Source organism: Bos javanicus, unplaced genomic scaffold (genome assembly GCF_032452875.1).
Source record: "Bos javanicus breed banteng unplaced genomic scaffold, ARS-OSU_banteng_1.0 tig00004293_1, whole genome shotgun sequence".
Lineage (NCBI taxonomy): Eukaryota > Metazoa > Chordata > Mammalia > Artiodactyla > Bovidae > Bos > Bos javanicus.
Genome location: NW_026894464.1, coordinates 16158 through 42675, shown reverse-complemented (window position 1 = coordinate 42675; position 26518 = coordinate 16158). Strand labels below are relative to the sequence as shown.

The 26518-nt window shown below is 43.0% G+C and overlaps 1 protein-coding gene across 11 annotated transcripts; it reads right to left on the bottom strand.

The window, feature by feature from the left end:
- LOC133244064 (nuclear RNA export factor 2-like) lies at window positions 1-26518 on the bottom strand. 11 transcript variants are annotated; one of them, XR_009735287.1, is made up of 12 exons: window positions 26292-26518; window positions 23273-23426; window positions 22177-22251; window positions 21533-21641; window positions 20646-21391; window positions 20213-20281; window positions 20075-20130; window positions 19828-19971; window positions 19649-19707; window positions 18716-19543; window positions 17937-18171; window positions 14441-17528 (listed from the first exon to the last, which is right to left on the bottom strand). XR_009735287.1 is itself a non-coding variant. In XM_061410740.1 (11 exons), the coding sequence occupies exons 6-11, from the start codon at window positions 19698-19700 to the stop codon at window positions 522-524; spliced, it is 549 nt and encodes a 182-aa protein (XP_061266724.1). In that variant the 5' UTR covers window positions 19701-19707; window positions 19828-21391; window positions 21533-21641; window positions 22177-22251; window positions 23273-23426; window positions 26292-26509; the 3' UTR covers window positions 1-521. The 11 variants fall into 11 exon arrangements, 2 of the variants coding, with proteins under 2 accessions (XP_061266724.1, XP_061266723.1); XR_009735291.1 differs by having other exon boundaries at window positions 19828-19909; XR_009735286.1 differs by having other exon boundaries at window positions 19828-19935; window positions 26292-26517.

Below are 26518 nucleotides of genomic sequence, written 5' to 3'. Positions count from 1 at the left end.
CTCATGTAAATTTACTTATTTAATACTGTACACAGAGAAATATATCTGGGGAACAAAGTAAATTATCAAGAATACATTTCGTGTTATGGAAAAAGATTAATAAAACACAAAAATATACTTTATCTATTGTATACACATCCCTGCATTTCATTAGTTTTGAAAAGAAAGATATTAATTTGAAGTCAGAAAAGTAATTAATGACAATTTTTATAACATTATAGTATAGAACTAGTTGTGAATTTCATTTCAAAAAACAATTTATGTGGCTTAACTGTGTTTATATATGAGTCGATAATTTTTTTCACACTACACTTTCTCTTTACTCTTTTAATCACATGTATATCAGTTTCCTGTCACAACAGGGAGGGAGAGGCTGAAGAAAAGTTCTTGCCAGTAGATTTAATGTACATGGGCTCTGACTCACCCTTACTGATTCATTTACCATAAAATCCTACCAGATATTTCCTAGTGATGGGCATCTTGCTCCTTTCCTCCTTCCAAGGCTTTTATTCCAGATATGTTCACCAGGTGGCACAGATCTCCAGTTTTTGAATTTTATCCAGTGAGAAGTGCTATTTGGGAAAAGGAATGAAAAATGTTGTAAAAGTTGCTTTGCATTGCGAGTAGTGGGAGAATATATAAAATAAATTCATGCTCAGATTGCTTTGCCTAACAATTTTCTTCTCTGTGGTGTTCCACGTAGAAATCATAGTAATAATATGACTCTTAGAGAACAACTGGTTAGTATATGCCTGAGGTGGGAGCAAGGAAGGCAGAAGGGGTTCATGTACATCTCTCTACAGCTGTCCTGTTAAGGTTCACAAAGTTTTTCCCCGAGTGATAGACTGATGGGTAAGGGATTTCCACTCTGGATTTTCCAAAGGGATGAACCAGATTACAGGGTATGTCCTTCCTGTTATATTTGGCTCATCTCCACCCTTACCCCTTTTGCTGGCTAAAGCCTCCTTAAGCTCAGATCTCAGCTTAAAGATCACCTCATGTGAGAAGTCCCAGACACACCCTACTGGTTTGATTACCACTAGGCATATAATGGGGGGCTTCCCTGGTAGCTCAGATGGTAAAGCGTCTGCCTACAAAGCGGGAGACCTGGGTTCAATCCCTGGGTTGGGAAGATCCCCTGGAGAAGGAAATGGCAACACACTCCAGTATTCATGCCTGGAAAATCCCACGGACCAAGGAGCCTGGTGGGCTACAGTCCATGGGGTCGCAAAGAGTCGGACGTGACTGAGCGACTTCACTTCACTTCACTTCAGGCATATAATGACTCCACCACATTTGTCATCTCCAGACACACTTTGCATGTGAATGGGGACCGAAGGCCGTGAGCGCACCAGTTTTCAGAGGCTGTAGCATCACATAGTGGACTTCAGATGCTGAACTTTTCAAATATCTTGTCTGAAGAGTCACCGAAAATTCACTGTTCCACTTTGAAGGGGGATGCTGGGGACACTTCAGCAAAGGAACTGCAGCATCGTTCCTCAGACAAAAATCAGACTCTGTATTTCTGAGAACCTGTGGCAGCTGGGGATTGTTTCTCCTTCTGTAAAAGAGCCCATGGTAGCAATGTATGGACAGTCTGTCAGTTTTAGTGGATTGGTTTTGCATGGTAAAAACCAAGTGAATCTTCCTGAGGTAGAATTGCAAGTCTTAAAATTTTTGAATAATTTGTTTTGTGGAATACTCTTAAATATATTTCAAAATATTTAAGTGAGCTTTGAAAGTAATAAAAAAAAAAACTAAAGAAGGAAGAAAAATGTTCCATTAACCTCTGATGAGATATCACCATTTTTATATTCTCACTAATTATGTACATAAAATGACACTGGCTTATCTTTAATCTACATATAACATTTAATCCTTTTGACATAACTACAAACTCCACATTGTGATTCATTCCTTATAGGTGACAAAACTGAGCCTCAGCCAGACCTGACTGAGACTCAACGCTCTGGGTGACCTTTACTGTCTTGTAGTTTCAATAAATCCTGACAAGGATGGTATGAAGGAGAGAGTGGTCACTCCCTGGATGGGGAACCTGAGGTTCGGGACCTACTTTAATGGCCTACACTGCCGCACGGCATGCTCCTACTCATTGGCTGGTTCCAGACTGGGACCCACGTCTTCTGAACCTAAACTTTATTCTTTCTACCAATTCACTCAACCTTGCCTCAATTATAGATACAAGTATATGCTGGAAATATTGTGAATTGGTTGCACACCATTGCAAGAAAGCCCATATGGCAACAAAGTGAATAACATAAATTTTTTGGTTCTCCATGTCTTATAAAAATTATGTCTATACTGTACTGTAGGCTATTCAGTGTACAATAGCGTTGTCTAAAAAACTAAGTGCATATCTTAATTAAAAATACTTGATTGCTGAAACTTGCTAACAAATATCTGAAAGTTTAGAGAGCCATAATCGTTTGGCTGGTGGAGGGTCAGGCATGTGTTTTGATGGCTGCTGACTGATTAGGGTGGTGGCTGTTGAAGGTTGGGGTGGCCATGGTAACTTCTTTAAATGAAACAACACTAACGTTTGCTGTATCAATTGACTCTTCTTTTTCAGAAACAACTAGCATGCAGTGTTGTTTGTTAGCCTTTTACCCACTGAAGAATTTCTTTCAAAACTGGAGTCTATCCTCTCAAAACGTGCCACTGTTTTATCTAATATTCTAAATCATGGAATATTCTAAATCCTTCATTGTCATTTCAAAAATCTTCATAGCATCTCCACCAAGGGTAGATTCCTTTCAAGAAACCACTTTCTTCACTCCCATAAGAAACAGCTCCTCGGGGTTAAAATTTTATCATGAGATTGCAAAAATGCATTCAGGTATTCAGGTCCTTTTCTATTTCTAGTTCTCTTGCTATTTCCTGAAACCATAAAACTCCCAGGTTTTATGAATAGAAGAAAAAGCTCCTTGGCATTGGTCGTGGCAGTGATTTTTCGATATATTACAAATGCACAAGTAACAAAAGCAAAAACCAAAAAGTGGGACCACAAAACAAAACATCTTGCACAACAAAAGAAACAGTCAACAAAATAAACAGGTAACCTGTGGAATTGGAGAGAATCTTTGTACACTGTGTATATAACATGCAATTAATTTTCAAAATATGTAAGGAAATCACACAACTCAATATAGAAAAGTCTGAGTAAAATTTGGCAAATGACCTAAAGAGATATTTTCCCAGAGATTATATATAAATGGTCAACATGTATATGAAAAAGTGCTCAATATCATTACAATTGCATAAAGAAGAATAAAATACCTAGAAACAGATTTAACAAACGAGGTGAAACACCTCTATAGTGCAAACAGTAAGACACTGGTGAAAGAAAATGAAAGAGGCACAAATAAATGGAAAGATAGTGCATCTTATGGATTGAAAATCTTAATGTTGCTAAAATGACCATAACACCAAAGCAATCTACAGATTCAAATCAACCTCTATCAAAATGACAATGACATTTTTCATAGAACCAAATCCAATAATTCTAAAATCGGTAGGGAACAAAAGATCCTGAATAGACAACAATCCTGAACAATCTTGATGTTCACTGGAGTCATCAGAGATTCCTGAAAGAGGAACTAGGCCTGGGACAGTGGGCAAGACTAAAGGAGGGGTGGATGGAAGGGAAGAGATGGGGAGTCCACTCTGACTGGAGTGAAGAGTGGGGGCTCCCAGGTGAGCACATAAGGCTGAGAGGTAACTGATGGGACACTCCTGGGCACTGAGGCTATCTGGGTGTAGGACTGATTGGGGAAGGACCATATTTGCTTCCATGGACACTACACAGCCCCTTCATACACTGAAAAGTCACAACGATGGTAAGGAGTAAAGTGCCCCACATGTCTGTCACTGGTCCACGGAGCAGAGAGGGACCAGGTCCACTGAGAGTAGGGAAACTGTGCTGATACTCAGTTCCCTGAACCTCCTTGAAAGTAGGAAGCAGACCTAAAGGGGAAGAATTCATGAGTAAGAGATGCCCCATGCCATCTGGAAAATATACACCCTCTTTAATTTCTCTCTGACCCCAGACCCCAGGGACTCCATCTGCCAGTGAGGTCCTACCTGCCTCCTGGAGTCACATTCCTGGCCAGAACATTCTGTCCACCTGCTAGCTCTCTGGTTTGTTCCATCTCTGCATCGTCGCTGACATCACTCAGGCTTTTCTCCCCCTTTGTTGTCTCAAGTCCTTTCATCAGCTCAGTGAGGTGTATCACAACACAGCACTGCCGTGACAGTTCAGTTCAGTTCAGCTGCTCAGTCGTGTTCGACTCTTTGTGACCCCGTGAACCACAGCACGGCAGGCCTCCCTGTCCACCACCAACTCCTGGAGTCTACCCAAACTCATGTCCATTGAGTCGGTGATGCCATCCAACCATCTCATCCTCTGTCGTCCCCTTGTCCTCCTGCCCTCAAGCTTTCCCAGCATCAGGGTCTTTTCAAATGAGTCAGCTCTTCACATCAGGTGGCCAAAGTATTGGAGTTTCAGCTTCAACATCAGTCCCTCCAATGGACACCCAGGACTGATCTCCTTTACAATGGACTGGTTGGAAATCCTTGCAGTCCAAGGGACTCTCAAGAGTCTTCTCCAACACCAAGGTAACTCCAAATTTAATATTCACCTTCACTATCATTTACATATTTTTTTTTGCATTTTCCATTTCTGCAGAGCAAAAATCTGATAGCCACAATCTGGTCGAAGAAGACAGTGACTGAAAGGAGTGTGTTTTCCTGTATCCAGACTAACACAAAGACTTTTGGTCACTTTATGGAGGCCTCAATTTTGAAGGTGACCCAATTTTGTATTACTAGTGTTGGGCATGTGTATATTTTCCTTTCCTGGGATTATTTTAGGTGCCCCAAAGTAGGTGTCTGCTGTACAAAAACGATCTTAATGACTGGATAACTGTGATAATGTCGTCCCTCACCTACAGCCAGACATCTTGAAATGTGAAGTCAAGTGGACCTTAGGAAGCATTACTAGAGACAAAGCAAGTGGGGGTGATGGACTTTCAGCTGAGCTGTTTCATATCCTAAACGATGATGCTGTTAAAGTCCTGCCCTCAATATGCCATCAAATTTGGAAAATTCAACAACAGCCACAGGACTGGAAAGGGTCAGTTTTCATTCCAATCCCAAAGAAAGCCAATGCCAAAGAATATTCAAACTACGGTACAATTGCACTCATTTCACATGCCAGCAAGGTAATGCTCAAAATCCTTCAAGCTAGGCGTCAACAGTGTGAGGACCAAGAATGTCCAGATGCACAAGCTGGATTGGCAAAGGAACCAGAGATCAAATTGCCAACATCTGTTGGATCATAGAAAGAAGATGGGAATTTGAGAAAAGCATCTACTTCTGCTTCATAAGTAACGCTAAAGCCTTTGACTGTATGGATCACAACAAACTGTGGAAAATTCATAAAGAGACAGGAATACCAGAGTACCTTATTTGCCTCTGGGGAAACCTGTATGCAGGTCAAGAAGAAACAGTTAGAACCAGACATGGAACAAAGGAGTGGTTCCAAAGTGCGAAAGGAGTACATCAAGTCTATCTTTTATCACCCTGTTTATTGAACTTATCTGCAGAGTACATCATGTGAAATGCTGGGCTGGATGGATCACAGACTGGAATTAGATTGCAGGGAGAAATATCAATAACCTCAGATATGCAGATGATACCATTCTAATGGCAGAAATCAAAGAAAAACTAAAGAGCCTCTTGATGAAGGTGAAAGAGGAGAGTGAAAAAAATGGCTTAAAACTCAACATTCAAAAAAATGAAGATAATGGCATCTGGTCCCATCACTTTATTGCAAATATATGGGGGAAAATGAAAACAGTGTTAGATTTTATAGTCTTGGGCTCCAAAATTGGTGCTGATGGTGACTGCAGTCATGAAGTTAAAAGACATTCACTCCTTGAAAGTAAAGCTATGACAAACCTAGACAGCATCTTAAAAAGCAGAGACATCAGTTTGCCGACAAAGGTCCGTATAATACTATGATTTTTCCAGTAGTCATGCAGTGATGTGACAGTTGGACCACGAAGAAGGCTGAACACCAAAGAATTGATGCTTTTGAATTGTGGTGCTATAGAAGACTCACGAGAGTCCCTTGGACAGCAGGAGATGGAGCCAGTCAATCCTAAAGGAAACCAACCCTGAATACTCACTGGAAGGACTGATTCTGAAGCTGAAGCTCCAGTATTTTTGCCACCTGATGTGAAGAGCCAACTCAATGGAAAAGACCCTGATGCTGGGAAAGATTGAAGCGGGAGGAGAAGGGGATGGCAGAAGATGAGATGGTTGGATAGTATCATGGACTCAGTAGACATGAGTTTGAGCAAACTCCGGGAGATAGCGGAGGGCACCGGAAGCCTGGTGTGCTGCAGTCCATAGGGTTGCAAAGAGCTGGACATGAGCAATTACTGAACAACAACAAGGAAGGTACTTCAAAGGTGCTTTCATTTACCTCTGTTGACTGTTTATGGGGACTTTGAATGATCCTGGGACTAAATTTTCCCTGAAACCTGCCCTTTGAACATTTGCCCCTCTGGATGTTCATGAAGGCTCTCAACCTTTCCTGTCTCTGTGGTGTTCACTGCTTTGCTAACTGAGTGGTTAAACCCACGAGCTTGCCTTCATTTCAAGAGAGTTTATTTGGAAAGGACAGAGTGATGCATGTTGAGAAACTACTGTCAACTCAAGACCTTAGTTAAAATGCTGGGAAGTGGAGACCCTTCCTAACTGTTGAATGTAACATTTGTTTAGAGACAGATTCCCTTCTCTTAGCCATGTGATTTCCCTGAGGCTGCTCAATTGGGATGATCATACGGCAGAGTCATAAATGATTCCTGGGTCCACAACTATTACCTATCTGTGTGAGCAGGTATACCTCATCTTTGACCCCTGGTGTCCCCTTTCCTTGGGGCACCTCCTACGTGCTTGATCCTCCTGGCAAGTGTGCTGGGCTGAATGTACCCACATGCAGCATGTGGTCATCCTGTGGTCTGGGGGCCCGAGGGGACGTGTGAACAAATTGTGGCATCGGGTGTTCAGGGGGTTACTGGGGTGTGTTAAGGTGAGGCTCAAACTGGGGGGCTGGTGACAGCTTTCCTTGGCAAAGCCTCCTGGGCTGGGGCAGCCAATCGTGGCCTGCTGAAGGCTTTGAAGACCCCCACGGCTCCCCTACTAGGCAATGAGCCCCCTAGGCCCGCTTGCTGGCTTCAATTTTGTGGTCCACCCCATCTGGAGCCAGCTGGGATATTTTAAACCTTCACACCCTCGATCTTTGGCCTCATTTAAGCTTCTAGATATTGGGGAGGGGTGCACTGAAATGGACCTTCAATGTCTGAGTGCAAAGGACAGACCCCAGAACTTCCTCTGCACCCCAAGTTTCTGCAAGGCCCCCCAGGCTGCCCTTCAAGACCCATTCCCTGCAGTTGGGCCTGGCCCACCTCTCACAGGCTGCAGGTGGCCAGGCTTGTGGAGGGAAGCTGAGAGTGGGACCAGCAGATGACTCCCGTGTTGGGAGCCTGAGGATTCCCTACGTCAGTTCAGTTCAGTCACTCAGTCGTGTCCGACTCTTTGCCACCCCGTGGACTGCAGCACGCCAGGCTTCCCTGTCTATCACCAACTCCTGGAGCCTACTCAAACTCATGTCCATTACGTTGGTGATGCCATCCAACCATCTCATCCTCTGTCATCCCCTTCTCCTCCCGCCTTCAATCTTTCCCAGCACCAGGGGATTCTCCAATGAGTCGGTTCTTCCCATCAGGTGGCCAAAAGTATTGGAGCTTCCGCCTCAGCATCAGTCCTTCCAGTGAATATTCAGGACTGATTTCCTTTAGGATGGACTAGTTGGATCTCCTTGCAGTCCAAGGGACTCTCAAGAGTGTTCTCCAAACCACAGTTCAAAAGCATCAGTTCTTCAGCACTCAGCTTTCTTTATAGTCCAGCTCTCACATCCATACATGACTACTGGATAAACCATAGCTTTGACTAGACAGACCTTTCTTGGCAAAGTAATGTCTCTGCTTTTTAATATGCTGTCTAGGTGGGTCATAGCTTTTCTTCCAAGGAGCAAGCGTCTTTTCATTTCATGGCTGCAGTCCCCATTATAAGCATGAATGTTTTTGATGGTCCAATTGTTCTATCTTTGGTCAGTGGGAGCCCCTCAGGTTATTTTTCTTTTTGATATAATTTCTGTTACGAGAGTTCAGTCCAGACCCACCTTGTACAATCCTTACCTAGACCAGAAATCAGGCATTTCTCCAGGAAGCCTGGTGCCTTTCAGTGGGAAATGTGTTTAGAAAATTCAGTGCAGGGACTACAGTTGCTGATTGCTACTAGATTGGTCAATGTTTCTTGCCCCTTTCAGCGAATAGAGCTAATAAACCTAGATCTCATAGTCAGAAAATCTACATCATTGTCATGCATCCTGGGTTGCTCTTCTGTCCCCTTATAGGTACACATTTTTATCATCGATTGTATTTACTGCCCAGTTTAGAGAATATAAGAACAGATAACATACATTTGTTTCTCCTTTCAGATGTAAAAGTTGTCATACTTTATACCAGTGCTATCCAATAGAAATTTCTGTGGAGCGAGGAAAATATTCTGTATCTGTGCTGTTCAACATGGCAGTCATTAACTAACATTTTATTCAGGAATTGAACATTTAGCTACTAAAACGTGGCAACTGTGATTGATTCTTAATGCCATGTAATTTTAATTTAACTTACTGTAAGTAGTTACTTGAGGCTAGTGGCTATCCTATGGGACAGCAGCAGCTCTACACACTTTTCTGCACCTGTTGTTTAGTATCACTGAACAATGACTCCATAGCAATAGAGAAAGAGAGTCTTATTGGGTTTTTTTACTCTTATTGGTTTTTATAGCTGCATAGTCCTTTTGGATGTAGATGGACCACAGTTTATTCAACCAGCCCCTCCCCCAACAGGGGGCTGGTTGAATATATATGTTGTATATGTCTTGTTTCTTATCTTCTGCTGTATGCATTATTCTGGCAGGAATGATTTTGTACTTAAATCTTTTTTTCTTTTTACATTGTTACTTTAGGGTAATTTCGTAGAAGAGGTTGCTGATTCCAATGGTAAGTCTCCTGGTAATTTTATAAAATCATAACAAATTCCCTGGTTAGGAGTTGTACCATGTCACATTACAACCAGCAACGTATATGTCTCCATATGACTTCACAGACTATGTAAATGATGAGAAGAGGCATCTTTTTTTTTTTTTTTTTTTCTCTTTGCATCTCTTAGTCAAGAGTTAGGTTAAATAGTTTTTAACATGTTTAAGGAACATATTTTCTGGAAATATTTCTTTGTATGTAGTACACTATCTCCTTCAGAATGTTCTAATTTGCCTTTTATTTTCATAAGCTTTCTGTACAAGGACATAAACTTCGTTGGTTAGATAAGTTGTATATTTTCCCCAATGTGTAATTTTTCATTTTACTTTGCTTTTGTGATTTTTTGCCATGCAATTTTTAATGGAATCGAGTGTTACCATGGTTTTCCCTTCCTGTTTCTGGATTTGAAGTCATCTTTGGAAAACTTTTCTCAACTACTAGCTTCTAGAGGAAACGACTGGGGGTGTACATTTGTGGACAGGAGAAAGAGAACAAAGGATCATATTAGAGTGTCAGGTATAAGAGGAACCCAGAAAACAAGTGACCATCATGGGAGAAATCTGGGAAAACCATTTCTTTGAGTCAATAGAATTGGGCATTTGGACCAGAGTTTCTGTCCTGTGTTTGTCTTGATAGCTCAGTCTCTATTCTTCTCCATCTCTTGTGGATACATGCCAGGCTCCCCCTGACTGGCAGAGAACATCTTTATAAAGCAGGAATTCCATGGCATCTCAAATGGACATGTCAGATGACTAAATGGATAGAACCACCCTCTTATCTCCTCAGGGGTAATAAATTCCAAACCAATTCCAAAGTGTACCATTTTGACAGAACAAAAGAAAGGGAAACCTGCAGCTGGATCTGGTGAGAAGAAGCAAAACTGAAACCAACACTGACCACCTCATCCTTGACTCTTTGAGCAATGCCCAGTCAGAAAAGGTAATAAATAGCCTATTAGTCCTATGCAAAAGGACAGAGGTTTGAGTTAGAAGGTGCCACATTGTCCCATGTTACAAGCTCTCCCACTCACCTACATCATTTCTTGTTTCCATGACAGTTTCCAGGACTCAGGGTCAAGCTTGGACTAATCTTGCTTAGAATGAAGTCTGAAGTCAAAGGGATGAGGGTTGTATTCCCATCCCCAAGGGATGGCCACTAACGTCCATCATGTTTCCAATTGGCATTTACCGTTATGCAGGTCTGCGGATGAAGACAGAGAGGCTGAGGTGCAGATAAGGAATTGGACTGACAGTCCCTCCACATAGTACACACACGGTATACATAATACCTCAGTGAGAAGCAGGATAGAAACTACACGCATATCCTGTTAGTCTTTTTACACACGTCTGAATTTTCAAAGAAACTTAAAGCCCATTGTACCTACTTCTGTCTTTTAGGAAACTTTTTACTTAAAAAAAAATAATGTCTTTTCCTTGAGGGAGAGAAAGAAAAATATGTAGAAAATGGAGAGTGCTGCCACCTGGTGAACAGAGTCAGAACTGCAGGTGTGAATGTCTGAACTGGTGGCTGGCAAAGGATGGGGGATGGAAAAGAGCCGTGGTATTGGTGTGGAGTTGAACGGATTCCCCTCCACAGGCCAAGATTTCTAGACTTCACACTGGCAGCAGTCCTTCTGTGTTTATGCCCATGCTGGGATCGTCAAGCCCGGGACTGGAAATCCAGCCTCCTAGTGAATTGAGTAGAAAGCTGCACGAATTAGTGTATGGATAATTGATATAAACAATTTGAGACAAAAAACACATATAAATACACACACATATAGAAAACTGTCAAATACATTGTTTTCAACGCCTTCTGAAACAATGAATATATGAATGTTGTATCTTTATCAGGGTGCAATTTTTTGTATTTTCAACATTTTATTCAGTAAATTACATATTGAAAACACCCTAGAAATGTAACGTTATAAAATTAAAACATCCTCTATCTTTGACAATGCATATTCACCAAATAATCATTACAGAGATCTGTTTAATACCTAAGTCAATGAATGTATTTCTACACCATTCTTTTGTGACTCAGCTGTTGATAAACCCGTTTTACAAAACTTTCTCTTAATATGTTGATAAGTCACCAATTAATACTTCTCTTTGTTTAACACATATGGAAAAAATAGAGACATGAGTTTCTCTTAACTTCTTGGTGCCTACTTTCCAGATTTTTCTCTGCATGTAATGCACTAACATATTTAATCACACTCATACACCCATGCTGATATATATTCTTTGCAAAAAATAGCATCATATTTTTGGTACATCATGACAATCCTGTTCACTTAATATGATTTAATTCTTACTTATTTACATAGTTTTTTTTTTCTTTTCAAGTGTTTTTGTGCGCTCTTGATATCATTGACCTACTCTATAGCTTAAGAAATCTATATGTGAATATAATATCTCCAGGTGTTTACACAGCTTTTAATGTTGTTATGCAGAGGGTATCCAATAGTTTGTAATGAGTTTTAGTGTTTTGCATGTTCTTCACATTGTTTTGAAAAGAACAACTGAATAATGATGCTTCCTGGGATGTCGAATGTCAGTTAAAGTATAAAATGGGAAATGCTGAATCATTTTTGTAACTCCCGTTTATGAATCCTGAAGTAGTAGTTAATAATGCTGTTTCCTAGGTCATGTTACTTAACTTTTACATTCTGTTCCCTGAAATGAACTGAGCAAGGTAGCAGAATAGAAGATTAATCTATAGGAATCTATTGCATTCCATCACACTAATAAAGAAATATCAGAAAGAGATTGCAAAAAAAAAAACACAAAAAAAAACAACAATCCTATTTAAAATGCCATCAAAAATACCTAAGAATAAACGTAACCAAGACATAAAAACACTAAAACCTTGATCAAATAATTGGAAGAAAATTCAAAGAATTCAAAAGATATCCCATGATCTTAGATCAGAACACTTAAACATGTCTACACCTCCCAAAGATATCAACATATTTAATGCAATCCTTATCAAAAAAAAAAACCTATTACATTTTCACAGAACTAGAACAAATATTTCAAAAATTTATATGGAACTACAAAAAGACCCAGAATTACCAAAGCAATCCTGAGTTAAGGAACAAAGCTTGAGGCATAACCCTCCCAGACTTCAGGATATACTAGGAAACTACAGTCATCAAAGCAACTTGATACTGGAACAAAAGCAGACATATGTATCAATGGCAGAGTAGAGAGTCCAGACATAATCCCACGAGTGTGTGCCTGCGTGCAAAGTCACTTCAGTCGTGTCTGACTCTTTGCAACCCCATGGACTGTAGCCCACCAGGCTCCTCTGCCCATGGATTCTCCAGGCAAGAATACTGGAGTGGGTTGCCATGCCCTCTGCCAGGGCATCTTCCTGACCCGGGGATGGAACCCACGTCTCCTGCATTGCAGGAGGATTCTTCACCTCTAGTGCCACCCGGCAAGCCCAAACCCATGCACCTATGGTCAATTAATCTTCAACAAGGGAGGCAAGAATGTACAATGGAGAAAAGACAGTCTCTCCAACAAGTGGTGCTGGGAAAACTGGACAGCTACATGTAAATCAGTGAAATTAGAACACCCCCTCGCACCATATACAAAATAAACTCAAAATGGTTTAAAGACCTAAATATAAACTCTTAGAATTCTGAGAACAGAAGCAACAAACACTCTGACAAAACAATCATAGCAATATCTTCTTAGATCAGTCTCCCACGGCAAAATAAATTAAAACAAAGATAAACAAATGGAACCTAACTAAACTTAAAAGGGTTTGCACAGCAAAGGAAGCCATCAGCAAAATGAAATGACAACTTATGGGATGAGAGAAAAATATTTGAAATGTTGTGGCTGTCAAGGATTTAATATCCAAAATGCACAACTCTAAAACAAAAGGTAAACAACAAAATGAAAAAATGGGGAGAAGATCTAAATATTTTTCCAAAGAGATGCAGATCTCCAAGAGGAACTGGAAAAGAGGCTCAACATAAGTAAATATTAGGGAAATGCAAATCAGAACCACAATGAGGTTATGCCTCACATGGGTCAGACTGGCTATCATCAGAAAGTCTACAAATAATAAGTCCTGGAGAGGGTGTGGAGAAAAGGGACCTTGATACACTGCGGGTGGGAATTAAATTGGTGCAGCCACTATGGAGATTGGTATGGAAGTACTTGAGGAAGCTACAAATATAGCTACCATAGGATCCAGCATTTCCACTTCTGGGAACATAGCCAGAAGAAGAGAAAACTGTCATTCATAGCAGCACCATTTACAGTAATCAAGACACTCAAACAACACAAGTACCCATCAACAGATGACTAGCTTAAGAAGATGTGATATGATACACACACACACACACACACACACACAGTCACCCAAACAGTGGACCATCACTCAGCCATAAAAGGATGAAATATTACCATTTGCAGCAACATAGACAGACCTAGTGAATATTATAGTTAGTTAAGTCAGTCAGAAAGAGAAAGTAACTATGATATGATATCATTTATATGTTGAATCTTAAAAATCATACAAATGAATCTATATTCAATACAGAAACAGACTCACAGACAGACAAACTGAGCTTATGATTACCAAAGGGGATAGGGAGTGGGGAGGGACAGAAATTAATTAACAGGAATTTGGGGTTAACAGATACAAGCTTTTATCACAAAAAGGATATCCAATAAGGAATTACAGTAAGGTGCAGACATTATACTGATTAATTTATAATAATATATGGATAATAAGCTGAAATACATATATATATCCAAATTGCTTTACTGTACACCTGAAAATAATGCCCTACATCAGCTGTATCTCAATTTAAAAAATTCACACACATCTGTGTCTCTTTTGCTGTCTCGCATACAGGGTTTTTGTTACCATCTTTCTAAATTCCATATATATGCGTTAGTATACTGTATTGGTGTTTTTCTTTCTGGCTTACTTCACTCTGTATAATAAGCTTAGTCTTTTGGACTCTGTGGGAGAGAGGGGGGGATGATTTGGGGGATGATTTGGGAGAATGGCATTAAACCATGTATAATATCATATAAGAAACGAATCGCCAGTCCAGGTTCAATGCAGGATACAGGAACCTTGGGGCTGGTGTACCAGGATGACCCAGAGGAATGGTATGGGGAGGGACGTGGGAGGTGGGGTTCAGGATGGGGAGCACGTGTATACCCGTGGCAGATGCATGTTGATGTATGGCAAAACCAATACAATTCTGTAAAGTAAAAAAATAAAAAAAAATCACACGCAAAAAACTCTCTTTCTCACTGTTTGTGAGTGCATATTGGCCTTGAAAAGAGTAGGGCTAAATGAGATAAAATGTAAAACAGGTTTCATATAGTAGTTGAACATGTTACTGTCCTACAATCCAGGTCCTCTTTCCAAAGAGTAACAGCTTGTGCTGCCTCCTGGGTTCAGTTCAGCACCTCAGGAATCAGGTAATCACTGTGGCCCCCACACCCATTCCTCCTGGCCCAGGGAGTAGGACTTCGTCCCCATTATCATCTTCATGTCCAGTGGGGAGCATGACACAACCTAGATTCTACATCAGGTGAATTTTCCACGATCAGTCTTTAAGCCCTGGAAATCCATCATCTAAAATGCAGCTGCTGGTTTGGCCTGTGCAGAGGGCAAAGGGTAAGCATCTGACCCTGGAAATTTTACATTCTCTGTCAGCCTGAGGCTGACCATCTGTAAAACAGGACTGCGGGCGCCTACTTATAGACTTGTTAGAAGAAAAGGAGAAAACCTCAGAGAACGGCTCATATACAACGGGACTTTGAGATGTATTACTCCTGGCCCACCTTGCATCTTGTGTGTGCATGCTAAGTCGCTTCAGCTGTGTCTATCTCTATGCGATGCTATGGACTGCAGCCCACCAGGCTCCTTTGTCCATGGGATTCTCCAGGCAAGAATACTGGGTGGGTTGCCATTTCTTTCTCCAGGGGATCTTCCTGACCCAGGGATCGAACCTGCTCTCTTATGTCTATCTGCATTGGGAAGCAGGTTCTTTACCACTAGCACCACCTCAGAACATTTCTGCCTATGTCCTCTTAAATAGGAGATTTGAAAAAGTATCTGGAAATGTAGCATCAAGTAAACGTTGGTTCCATCTCATCAATTCCTATTTCCTCACACTTTCTGGTGTCTTTTTTCAAACTCTAGTTTGACCAGAAGTAACTTCTTATTGAACCCCCAAGGAAGGATTAGTACAGGAGAGCAGAGAATAGGCACAGGTCAGCTAGACAGAAGTCATCAAGCAAATCTCCAGTTCCAGAGTCATCAGCTGACCACAGGACCTGTGCTGAGTCCCTTACCTGTGTTGGCCTCAGTCCTAACGCATAAGTACACTCACTACAGAAACAGAGGTGATGGGCAGAGCCTTTTCAGTCAGAAGACCAGGATTTGATGCTGTGAACCATTATGTGCTGAATGATTTACCTTGATAAGTTAGTCATTTATCTAATATGTGTGCTTGGTATCTTTTATCATTTTTATGGGTTTTTTTTTCAGTTTTATGTGTACTATTATTTTTCTTACTACTCAGCCAAAATATGAATGGTGGAGGTGGTAATCAGCAAGAAGTTAGGGATGAACCCAACTGAGAGTGGAGTACATAGGAAGTGAAGGGTGTGGAGGTGAGGGATGCAGGCAAGCATTGGGCTCTCCCTGGGTGCTTGGCCCTGTGCCCATCCTCTAACGACCCAGGGAAGATTCTTACCCAATAGCGTTCCTGGTTCTCAGCTGCAGACAGTGGTGACGTGGGGGCTACCAGGGAGGTGCCTAGCTGAAGCACTCTGCCCTGATCAGCTCCTCTCCACTGAAGGCCACCATAGCTGCCCTTCCATTGCCATCTCTCAGCTCTTTGCTTCTGGGTATCAGAAAAAGTGCCCCTGTGGAACCTTCCAGACTGGATTCTTAAAGGGCTTCCACATGCAAATGATACTCTCTTTTCCCCAGTCCTCAAAAGTTGCCCTGCACACTAGGGAAAGGAGACTCCGAGGTAAAGAAGGAAATGTCTTTCTCTCAGAGGTATGTCATCTCCACATATTTACCTGACATACTGTGCTTTTATAAGTAATGATATTATACATTTCCTACACACAGCCCGATGATACACACACACACACACACACACACACACACACACACACACGTAGATATGCTGGCAATTCATTTTAATTCTAATTCATCTCCTCATGAAACTGAACATAATGAATTCTTTTCTTAGGTAATGAATGCATGTGCACATGTCTGTGCAGTATTATATTCATCAATAGGGGCTTTTGAGGGAGTACCCCTTGAGCCTGTTATATCACAGGAGAGCAAAGTGACCATTTCTCTAGCCCATAGTCTAAAAGGGAGGCTGCTCCATTGTCCTCCAGAGAGGGCAAGGGACAGAACCTCACCCAAAGTTCCTGCTTATCTGGACAGGCGACAGAAGCTATAAGAGGAGCAGCTCTGTCATCTGTGAAATGGGACTCATCTCTAACACAGAGCTGTCCTGAGGAGTGAGTGAGAAAGCCTGGGGCTAAGGCAGGCGCTGTCATTTCTCATGGTTCTCCTAATGAGAAAGTAGATATCATTAGAAAGGAAGCAAAGTCTCTCTGATACGGCTGGAGTCCAAAGTTCTAAAGAGAGAAGGAACTCTAATCTCTTGGGAGACTCAGAAGCTCCTAAGAGGTACCCAACATCATATCTGTGAGCAGACTCTGATCCAGTCCCCATGCTGGGAAGACAGGCTTGCCTTTGACTCACCTGGTGATTTCAGTGAGAGATGGCAACAGGGCAGTAAGCTGTGGTGTTGCCTAACTGCTGCTCCTGAACTGCTCCTTATGTTAATTCATTGATAGGAAAATGTTGGACCTGTCTCCCATTCAACACTGCAGAGGGTATCAGATCATGCAACATCCAGCCATGTCACACCAGAATTTCCAATATCTGCTGCCTCCATGTGGGACAAAACACTAAAAGTACTACCATTTTACTGAAATACAATGGTATTTCTTTCATTCACTAATAACTCAATATATATTGGGCTTAAAATTTACACTATCCCATTTGAAATATCTCTTTACTCTGCAGTAGAAATAAGAGGTTAAGAAAGAAAATGAGTACATGGGAAAATTTTAGGGTAAAAAATGAGATGGGATGGCTCCTTCACATTAACTTTTAATCTTACTCAAGTTTCAAGGCATTGAAGATTAAGTAATCAATCCTTGGACTTCACTTCCCCATCCAGCCACATGCCTCTCTTTCTCTTCGTTTCTGTCTCTGGTTTCCTTTTCTCTCTCTCACGATGAGATCTCATTTTCTGTAGATAAATACACAAATATATATATATATATATATATATATATATATATGCACAAATATGCCTATACCTACATAAGCAAACTTCAAGGAAGACATAATGAAGATGAAAACATTAAAGGGGTATCTTTGGGTGGTATGTTGTGGAACAATGATTTTCCCTGCACCCCACTGGACATCTACCGTGACATAGAGTGGAATGAACCTCAGCCCCAGTGTATCAAGATAAAAGTGCCTGAAAACCCAACTGTCTGTACAGACAGGCGCAGGATTCACCAAACTCACAAAAGTGATACAAGCCTGCTCAAAACAACTAGTAGCTTACTATGTACTAAGAATGAAATGTTCAGGGTAGAAATAACTGAAATAAACAAGGAAAACAATTTACATTCAAGTTCCCATTACTTACTCGTCCACTCCTCCCAGCTCCCTCCCAACTCCATGCAAACGCAGCAGTCACTTCTGAGACTATTGGAGGTGATTCCACACTGGGAGGAGAAAGCCCACACCATTTCCTGCTACTCAGGGGAGAGGCGGAACATGAACGTGGTCGACAGTGTAGGCACTGGGATGGAGAATGCAGACGCTGAGCTTCACTGGGACTGGCTTCCCTTACAGACAGCTCTTCATTCACTATACAAAGACTGGAGGAAAAATGCACATGTGGACAATTTATGGATGGACCACCTGCACCCCAATCCTGACTGCTCCACACTAACACTCAGCAACTAGATCCCTTCCATACCCTCCTGTGTCTGTCCCCAGGCTCCTTAACTGGTTCCGCTGTGCCTCGCACAGAGCTCACCTTCAGAGAGATTGTCTACCAGCTTCACTCAATGGACAGTCTGTTCCCCAACCCAGGGACAACTTCACATTTAGCCTGAACAGTAACTCAGTACATTACAGTACAGGAGTGTACAGTCTGATCCCCCTTTTTCAGAAGAAGACAGAGTCACAGACAGATCATGTGACTTGACCAAGGTCACACAGAGCGTGAGCACTGGGTCAAGGAGAGAACCCATGTGCTGATTCCAGAGCCCATGCTCTTCCTAACCACGAGGCTAGACTGGTCCTTGGATCTCCCTGCTGGCTTTCCACAATACTGAGTCAGCCTAAGATCTGCATCCACATGCCCAGGGCCCTGAGCCCAGGCTGGATGGGCCATCCCACCCACAACATGGCTCTCACCTGGAAGAGCTGGTGGGAGTAGTGGTGAAGGTCCGGGTGAAGGCACAGACACAGCCCTGAGAAATTCCTTCCACTTCAACAACAAACAACAAACAATAAGCAAGAGTACCCCCTAAGAACCCCACGTGTTTACAGGCTCCCACGTCATTCCCCAGTCAGGGTCTGACTTGACACTCATGCTGAGGGGATAGCTGTTCACATGGGGAGTTGCATGTCAGGAATGGGGAGGGCAACTGTAGGAGATGTCTGCTCCCAGTGACATGTCCCCATGACAACCACTTCACAAGTTCATGGGATGCATTTTTCTCAGGTGCTGAAGAGATGGATATTATGAGGAAACTGTGAGGTTAAGTAGTAGCCCAGGTTCTCAGTGTAAGGATCTGGTATGGGAGCCACCAAACTCCACAGCCTGTGTCCCTAGTGCCCAGGGTGGGCAGGGCAGACATGGACGCAGTTCAGACCTGGGTTGTCTGTGGGAAGACTGAGGGCTGGGGAGGGGAGGGAATCTGGAAGGAAGAGTTCTGGTGGGAGGGAGCCTGACCAGGCGAGAGAGCAGTGTGGCATCTGGGGGGAGCGGGCTACACACACTCACCTTCCTTGAACACCCCACTGACAGAGAAGCAGAACATCGTTTCCTGATAAGGAAGAGACCAGGTACTCAGTCACCCCTCATCCTCTTTCCCACCTGCGCCTTTCTGCCCCTCACCACCAAGCGAGGAGCAGGTGTGTCCACCTCAAAGGAGCTGAAGTCATGCTGAGTTTTGGGTAATGCACAGAGGGCACGCACAATGTCATGTTTTGTGTGTTTCATCATCTGGACACGCGGGTCTGTGGGGGAGGGGAAGAAGGGAAAGTCAGGGCAGCCACACGATGGAGCCTGTGATTGGCCCCCTTACCACCCTTTCCGGCCCATTCTTCCCACCACACACTCACTGGGGTCCTTGAGCATCTTCATATTCCTGTTGTCCAAGAAGTACGCACGCATGCTGCTTCTAGGAGACACAGAGGAATAGTGGGTGGTGGTCTGGCCAGCATAGGTGTCAGCAGGAGCTGCCCTGCATCTGCTGGGGAACCACATGGCCTGGGGGAGGAGTCTACGCTGTGATACTCACAAGCCTGAGTCCTTGGAGTGGAATGGAATGGTCAGGAAGAAGCAGGCCTCCTCATGATAAAAGCCCAGCAGTTCCTAGGGATCTCCATAGTCATGGATCAAGTAATAGCTGAGGGAAGAAGTGAGGCGAGTCTCTCTCTGTGGTCTGAAGCTCAAAGAAGACTTGAAAACTCCCATGAGCAGACCTGAGCTTGGGTGGCCTCCCCTGTCCTGGCCCTCCCCTTGTTCAGATTCCCAGGGGTACTTACTGCTGCAGGAATTGCAGGATTTGACTGTTCACCTGATCAGAGCCAAAGAAACTTCCCTGGAATTAAAACAGTCCTCAGGACAAGGGCTGACACACACTCTTGTACCACCTAGAACCCTGCTGGATCCTCTGTACTCACCTTGCACATTGATAAGCACTTGGGGGCTTCCACAGCACATTTAGAACCTGAGAGTGTCTCCTGGCCATCCTAGGGGAGGGAAGAGGAAGTCAGCAGTGCAGTCCAGGATGTGGTGCTGGATGGTCAGGGAAAAGGATGGGCCCAGGATGGGTTGGGGATCAGAGGTCAGGGAAGAAAGTGTCCCTGGAAATGCCAGTGGTAGGACTACATTTTCAGTCACCTCCATGGTTTACCTGAAGCCTGTGGCACACATGGCTAAAGAAGATCCAGAGCCTTTTCAGGTTCCCACAGAGAATGGTACGCCCCCCTCCCCCAGGACATTTAAGGGTCAAGTTCAAAAATGGAACTTGAATGGGTCCTAATAGATTTCAGAGTAGTTTATGGGCACTGTCAGTGCTCTTTAGAGGAGTCTGTGATCAAGGAATGCACTTACCAAGCTTTTTAACCTGGGGAACAATTCCAGGATGGTGCTGTCAAAATTAAGACAAAAGAGAAAAGTCCGTGAAACTGTGGACATGACCTTCCTCATTGGAGCAAGTCACTTACATCATCACAGCCCTGTGTGCCCCCCCACAGAGCCCAGTATCCTACCATTCCAGGGCTCTTAGGTCATCTCACCCATGTCACAAATCCATGGACTGACTCAGAGAGAGACTGTTTATTCCATTCCTTCCTACCACCCTCTCTTTCATCTCCTTCCATGGGTAACTCCCAGCCAGACTGTTCCGACTCCCTTCTTTGGTTCCACAAGGGCCAGCACTTCAAATCCAGTCTGCAGGCCTTCTTCCCCTCCCTCCCTCCCTCCCTTCCTTCCTTCAGGACCCAGGGAAGGCTGTGGAGAGAAGAGGATATGGGGAGAGAGCCTGGTGCTTTGCTGCCTCACTGGGGGTCCAGCACTCTTTCAAAAAGTCAGGACACACCTCAGGGATGCCCTCAGGCCCAGGATGCTGTGGCAGGGAGGTGACTGAGGTGGGGCTCAGGAGGTAGGGAGGGAGATGGAAGGGGATGAATATGGAGTGGACGGAGGAGGGGACAGGTGAGACATAGGGGTGTAGAGACAAGGCAGAGGAAGACCTCATACTGGTTATCACGGAAAGCGGTGCACACAGTATTTCTGTCTGCACACATCCCTTCTGGTTCCAGCTGCTGACTGTTGTCCATCTCCCCTGAAGCCTTCACCTGGAATTATGGGAATACCCACATGGACCAGATGGCTCTGCATCCACACCCTTCCTTTCCCTACAAATCCACTTCCGCTCATCTGTCACCACCCCATGAGGCCTCCCACATTTCTTTCAAAGGAGGATCTGGGTGCCCCACCTCGCCTCAGTGTTGGAGAGGTTCAAGTTTTTGGTGGAAGCATTCTCTATAGGGTGGACAGGCCATGCACCAGGTAGGGCTTCTTGTTGCTCAGGTCCAAGGACAAAAGCTATGATGAGAAAAGAGAGTGAGGATCCCAAAGGGGATAACTGAGACAAATCTGCTTTTTCTACCCGATCTATCTGACCACCCACACCATCAGCCCCAACACTGGGCCTAGGTCCTCAAGTTGGGCATGATTGCTGAATGGATGTGAAGGGAAGCAGCCATGCCATTTCTACAGTTCTGTGTCATTCCAATATGACAGGTTATCAAGTCTCCAGGAAGCCAGGATGAGGGAGACAAGCTGAGAGGGTCCACGCTGGTGTACTTACAGCACCAACTGTGATACCCCATGATATCATCTCTGAGTGCTCTACCCAGACAGACCCTCTACCCTCACCTCCCCTACAATTACTGCTGTAGCCATACCAGGGCCAAAGCAGAGTCTCTGGATACCAAGAGCTTGCTGGCAGGCATCCTATGGTTTGTTCATAGTAAGCTGCAGAGTTAGGGATGGGGTTCAGTGGCTCTGAGTCTGAGGGTGGGTTGGGGAAGAGGACTGTCTGGGTATGAGTGCACAGCTTGTGCTAAGTCTGCATTACCTGTCCCACCTTTTCAGACTTCAGTGCCTTCTGCACAGACTGGGGTGTGTCACAGGGTTCAACAAAGATAGATATCTGTAGAGAACACAAGAGGGGCTGGGTAAGCTCCAGGAAATCTGTGCATGGGATCAAGCAAGACCATGCCCCTCCCCTGCCCTCTTATCCTTAGTCAGCCCCTGACACACACTCTTTCATTATCCTCACTGAAAATCTTGCTGTTGACATTCTTCAATGCACAGGCAATGTTGACATTCTCTACAAAGAACTGGGCTTGCATTTTCTCAGAGTGACAGGAGAAACAGAACATGAGACCAGACTGAATTCTCTGTGCTTGCCACCTACCCCTTTTCCTTTCATCGCCTCCATGCCCTCTCTTACTTTGACTAGAATGAAGGGCACACTGAATTGCTTCAGAATGCAATTAAGCAGCCACTTCTCATCATATTTTATACCAAAGGCAATGTAGGAGCCAAAGAACAAATGGGAAACAAAATTGATATAATAGAATCCAAGGTTAAGGTAAGACACAATTGTGTCTTGCTTTAGGACATTTTATCAGGCTTTAAATCATTTTTGAAAATAGGACAATATCTGTTATCACTGACTTTGGCACCAGACATGGATTTTCTAGGTACCCCCTTTTTTTTCATTCAAATACTTTTCCTGAAAACATCAAGTTAGTATGTTTCACAGGTACTTCCTTTAATAAAGTTCCACATGAGGTACACCTCACCGGCCCCTCTGACATAGACCCCAGAGACTCAACCTCCTCCTACACCCAGCTAGAGCCAAACACGTAATCTGGTGTGAAGTCCTCCATCTCCCTGGCAGTAGTTTCCTCCTTTGCTTTTATTTTATTTTATTTTTTCCTCCTTTGCTTTTAGATAAGCTCTCCCATGTTCCTCCTTGCAGCCAGTCTGTTTCCTTTCTGTTGCTTCTCTGAACTCATCCTTAGATGATCTAAGAAGATTCCTCGTAGTAATAAGATGGATTATGAACTCCACTTCCCCAGAAAAGTTCCCAGCATCTCTACATAAGTCCAACATGACTGTCTGTCATCTTCTACACATTAGGTCCATTTAGCCAGGACACTCACTATGATCTTGAACCAGCTCCCAAAGGTCTTATCCTGTCTGTTTCTCTCCATTCTTCTCTCTGGAGGCTTTTGCTTTGTCTCCATGTTAACATGCATTTGGTCTTGTTTCTGAAAACTACTTCTCTGATGATGGGGTGGAATGGCATATGGAGCACTGTGGGGAAGTGGAGAGAACAAAGTGGTCCATATAGGCTTGGAAAGTCTTCTTTACATTTTTCCAAATGATATTAGAGCTACAGTGAAGAATGCTCAAACATTAACCTCATCCCATCATTTTTCACTCTGCCAGGTTGGAGAGAAGAATGACATGTTTAGCTACAAGGTTTTGGTTGGTACATGTCAGTCATGCTGACTGGTCTCTTACTGTCTTGCTTGGTTGTCCATATGAGCATCACGTGCTTCTGATGGGAAGCAGATGGTGCTGCTGGGAAGTGACCTGTTCAGACCAATATCTGTGTTGCCTTTGGTAAATACCCCAGCTTTGTGCTCTTCTTTGTAAAAGGTTCACTTTATCAGTGCGCTCTAAAATCATCAACGACAGGTCGATGGTCACAGTACCAGAAGAAGTCCTCAGTAAATATCATGGCTACTGAAGAAATATCATTGACTTTATAATCTGAACGGAAATGTATCACAATGCTAAAAGTAAAGACTAAGAGACCTCACTGTGGCTCCATTGTTCAGGAAATGAGAGATAGGGATCAGTCACAGCTAAGAAGAAAACAGGCACTGGGGAAAGGGTCTGGATCTAGAGTGTAGTCTGTGATGTTAGACCCTGCTGTACTTGGTTCAGGCTAGGTGGCCTGTGACAAGTGGCTTTTCATCCCCAAGTCTCACTTTTCTGTTCTGCTCTAGGAGGACAAAAAACATACTCTTAAATCTACCATGGTGTGATGGTTCCAGGGTCAAAGTGACCTATCTCCCTGAAGGAAGAATTAGAGAAATAAAAGATAAGTCTGATGTAAAGATCCAGAATGTAGTCTGGAGAGACATAATATGGAGAATACCAAAAGAGAAGTATGGAGAATTACAGGTGATGCAAAGAGTATATCTAACACATGGCTAATGTGAGTCCCAGAGAGGAGAGGGAATAGTAGAGAAGAGGTATTTGAAGAGAATAGGGTTGAGAAGTTTCCAAAAGTAACAAGACATCAACTCAGTATAAGAATATTATTAAGAAAAAAGTATAATGGAGGAGAAACATTCTTACAAGAATATACATTCATTTCATCATCATGTAGCAAAAACTTGGAAATTTGTGACTAAATGTTTCAATCTAAAATATTATAGACTCTTTGGGGCAGAAGAAATATCATCCTTAGTAGAGGCACATAGCAGAGAAGGCAATGGCACCCCACTCCAGTACTCTTGCCTGGAAAACCCCATGGACGGAGGAGCCTGGTAGGCTGCAGTCCATGGGGTCGCTAAGAGTCGGATACGACTGAGCTACTTCACTTTCACTTTTTACTTTCATGCATTGGAGAAGGAAATGGCAACCCACTTCCAGTGTTCTTGCCTGGAGAATCCCAGGACGGGGAGCCTGGTGGGCTGCCGTCTATGGGGTTGCACAGAGTCGGACCGACTGAAGTGACTTAGCAGTAGCAGCAGAGGCACATAGACGCTATAAAGAAAGACTAACGGCATTGGGAATATATAGGCAAATTTAAATGAGTATTGGCTATAGAACACAATTGACATTTCCTCTGGGGATTTAAATATAGAGACAACGATAATGTGTGACAATAAATTTGGAGACAGTTTAGAGAATCAAAGTGTCTCACGTCCCATAATCCTCTGAGCAGTTTTAAAGAACTAATTAACTAACATTAGACTGTGAAAATGCAAACATGTCCACTGTAATCTGAAGAGTGAACACTACAAGAACAGCAAAAGAAAGTTTAACTAGATAGCCATGTGAAGTAACGATTTAATAGTTATAAAACATCAACTATATCAAAGGAAAGGCAAGGGAAAGGAATGTATATGAGGTAAAAATAAATATACAGTAATATGATATACATAAACCAAATTAGATCTATTTATATTAAAAGATTCAGGCTAAATACTCCAAATAGACATTTTATCAGACTGGTCAAGAAACCTCTCGTCAAATACTCCTGAAAAGAGACACATGCAAAATTTAATCATCAGGAAAATTAGAATATAAAAAATGGCAAAATGTACACCTTTTCCACATTAACCTCAGAAAACTGGTAATAACCATATCAGTAAAAGGTACACTTTAAAGGGAAATTTCTTTATGATAACAGGTTCAATGCAATAAGAAGATAGTAATACAAATTCTAAATTTGTATGCCTCTTAAAGCCAGCATACAAAGCAAAAACTGACAGAAATAAACAATGGACAAATCCACAGTCACAGTGGGAAATTTTAACACATATCACTGAGTGACACATAAAATGGAGAACAAAATCTCAGCTAGAGGGGAGAGGATTTTAATATACAACTTAAACAAATTTATTTAATTAACGTAGAACAATGCACATAAATACTCATCAAACATTCCAGATAGTTCACATGCCAGGCAATAAAGCCTCAACAATCTTCTACGGACTAATACAATTTACCCTGACTAGTTAATGTAATATCCATTAGTAATGGTGGGTTTTATGCCCCTCCCCCACCTCTAGTATAAATCCAAAGAATATTAGTTTATATAATCCTACCCTCCACCTAGGTGACCCTCACCACTCCCCAAACCCTAGACCTGAGAAGATAACATGACTCATGCCTTTTCCTTAGCCAGGGAAAAATTCAAGTCAGCAACGGCCATTTTCATCGGAGGGGAGGTTTACCACATGGAATCGAGATGGGTGTGTCAGAGCCCGCTTGGCCCATCTCCTCAAGAGACCGGAAAATAGTCAGTCTGGGCTCTCTCCCCCCTTTCAAGGACAGTCAAGTGGTTGTGAGGTCCTGTGGTTTGGGGTGGGGGAGGGAACCCAGAACCCTTTCTGCTTTGAGGGGATCTGAAGAGAAGGTCTCATGCAGACCACTCACCCATAGGGTGGCCTGAAGGCAGAGATCTGTCACCACCGTCCTCACAGGTTGCCCTGGAAGAGAATCTGTGGGTCTGGAGCTGGAAGCTTGTAGAATATCAAAGAAGGCTGCTGAGGTAGGAGAGTGCAAGCCCCAGACCACTTCGTCACAGCCACACAAACAAGATGGGGTCCTAACAGGAAGTCCTTTCCCCAAGGTCATAGAGGAGGAGAGTCTTGGGGGCCAGA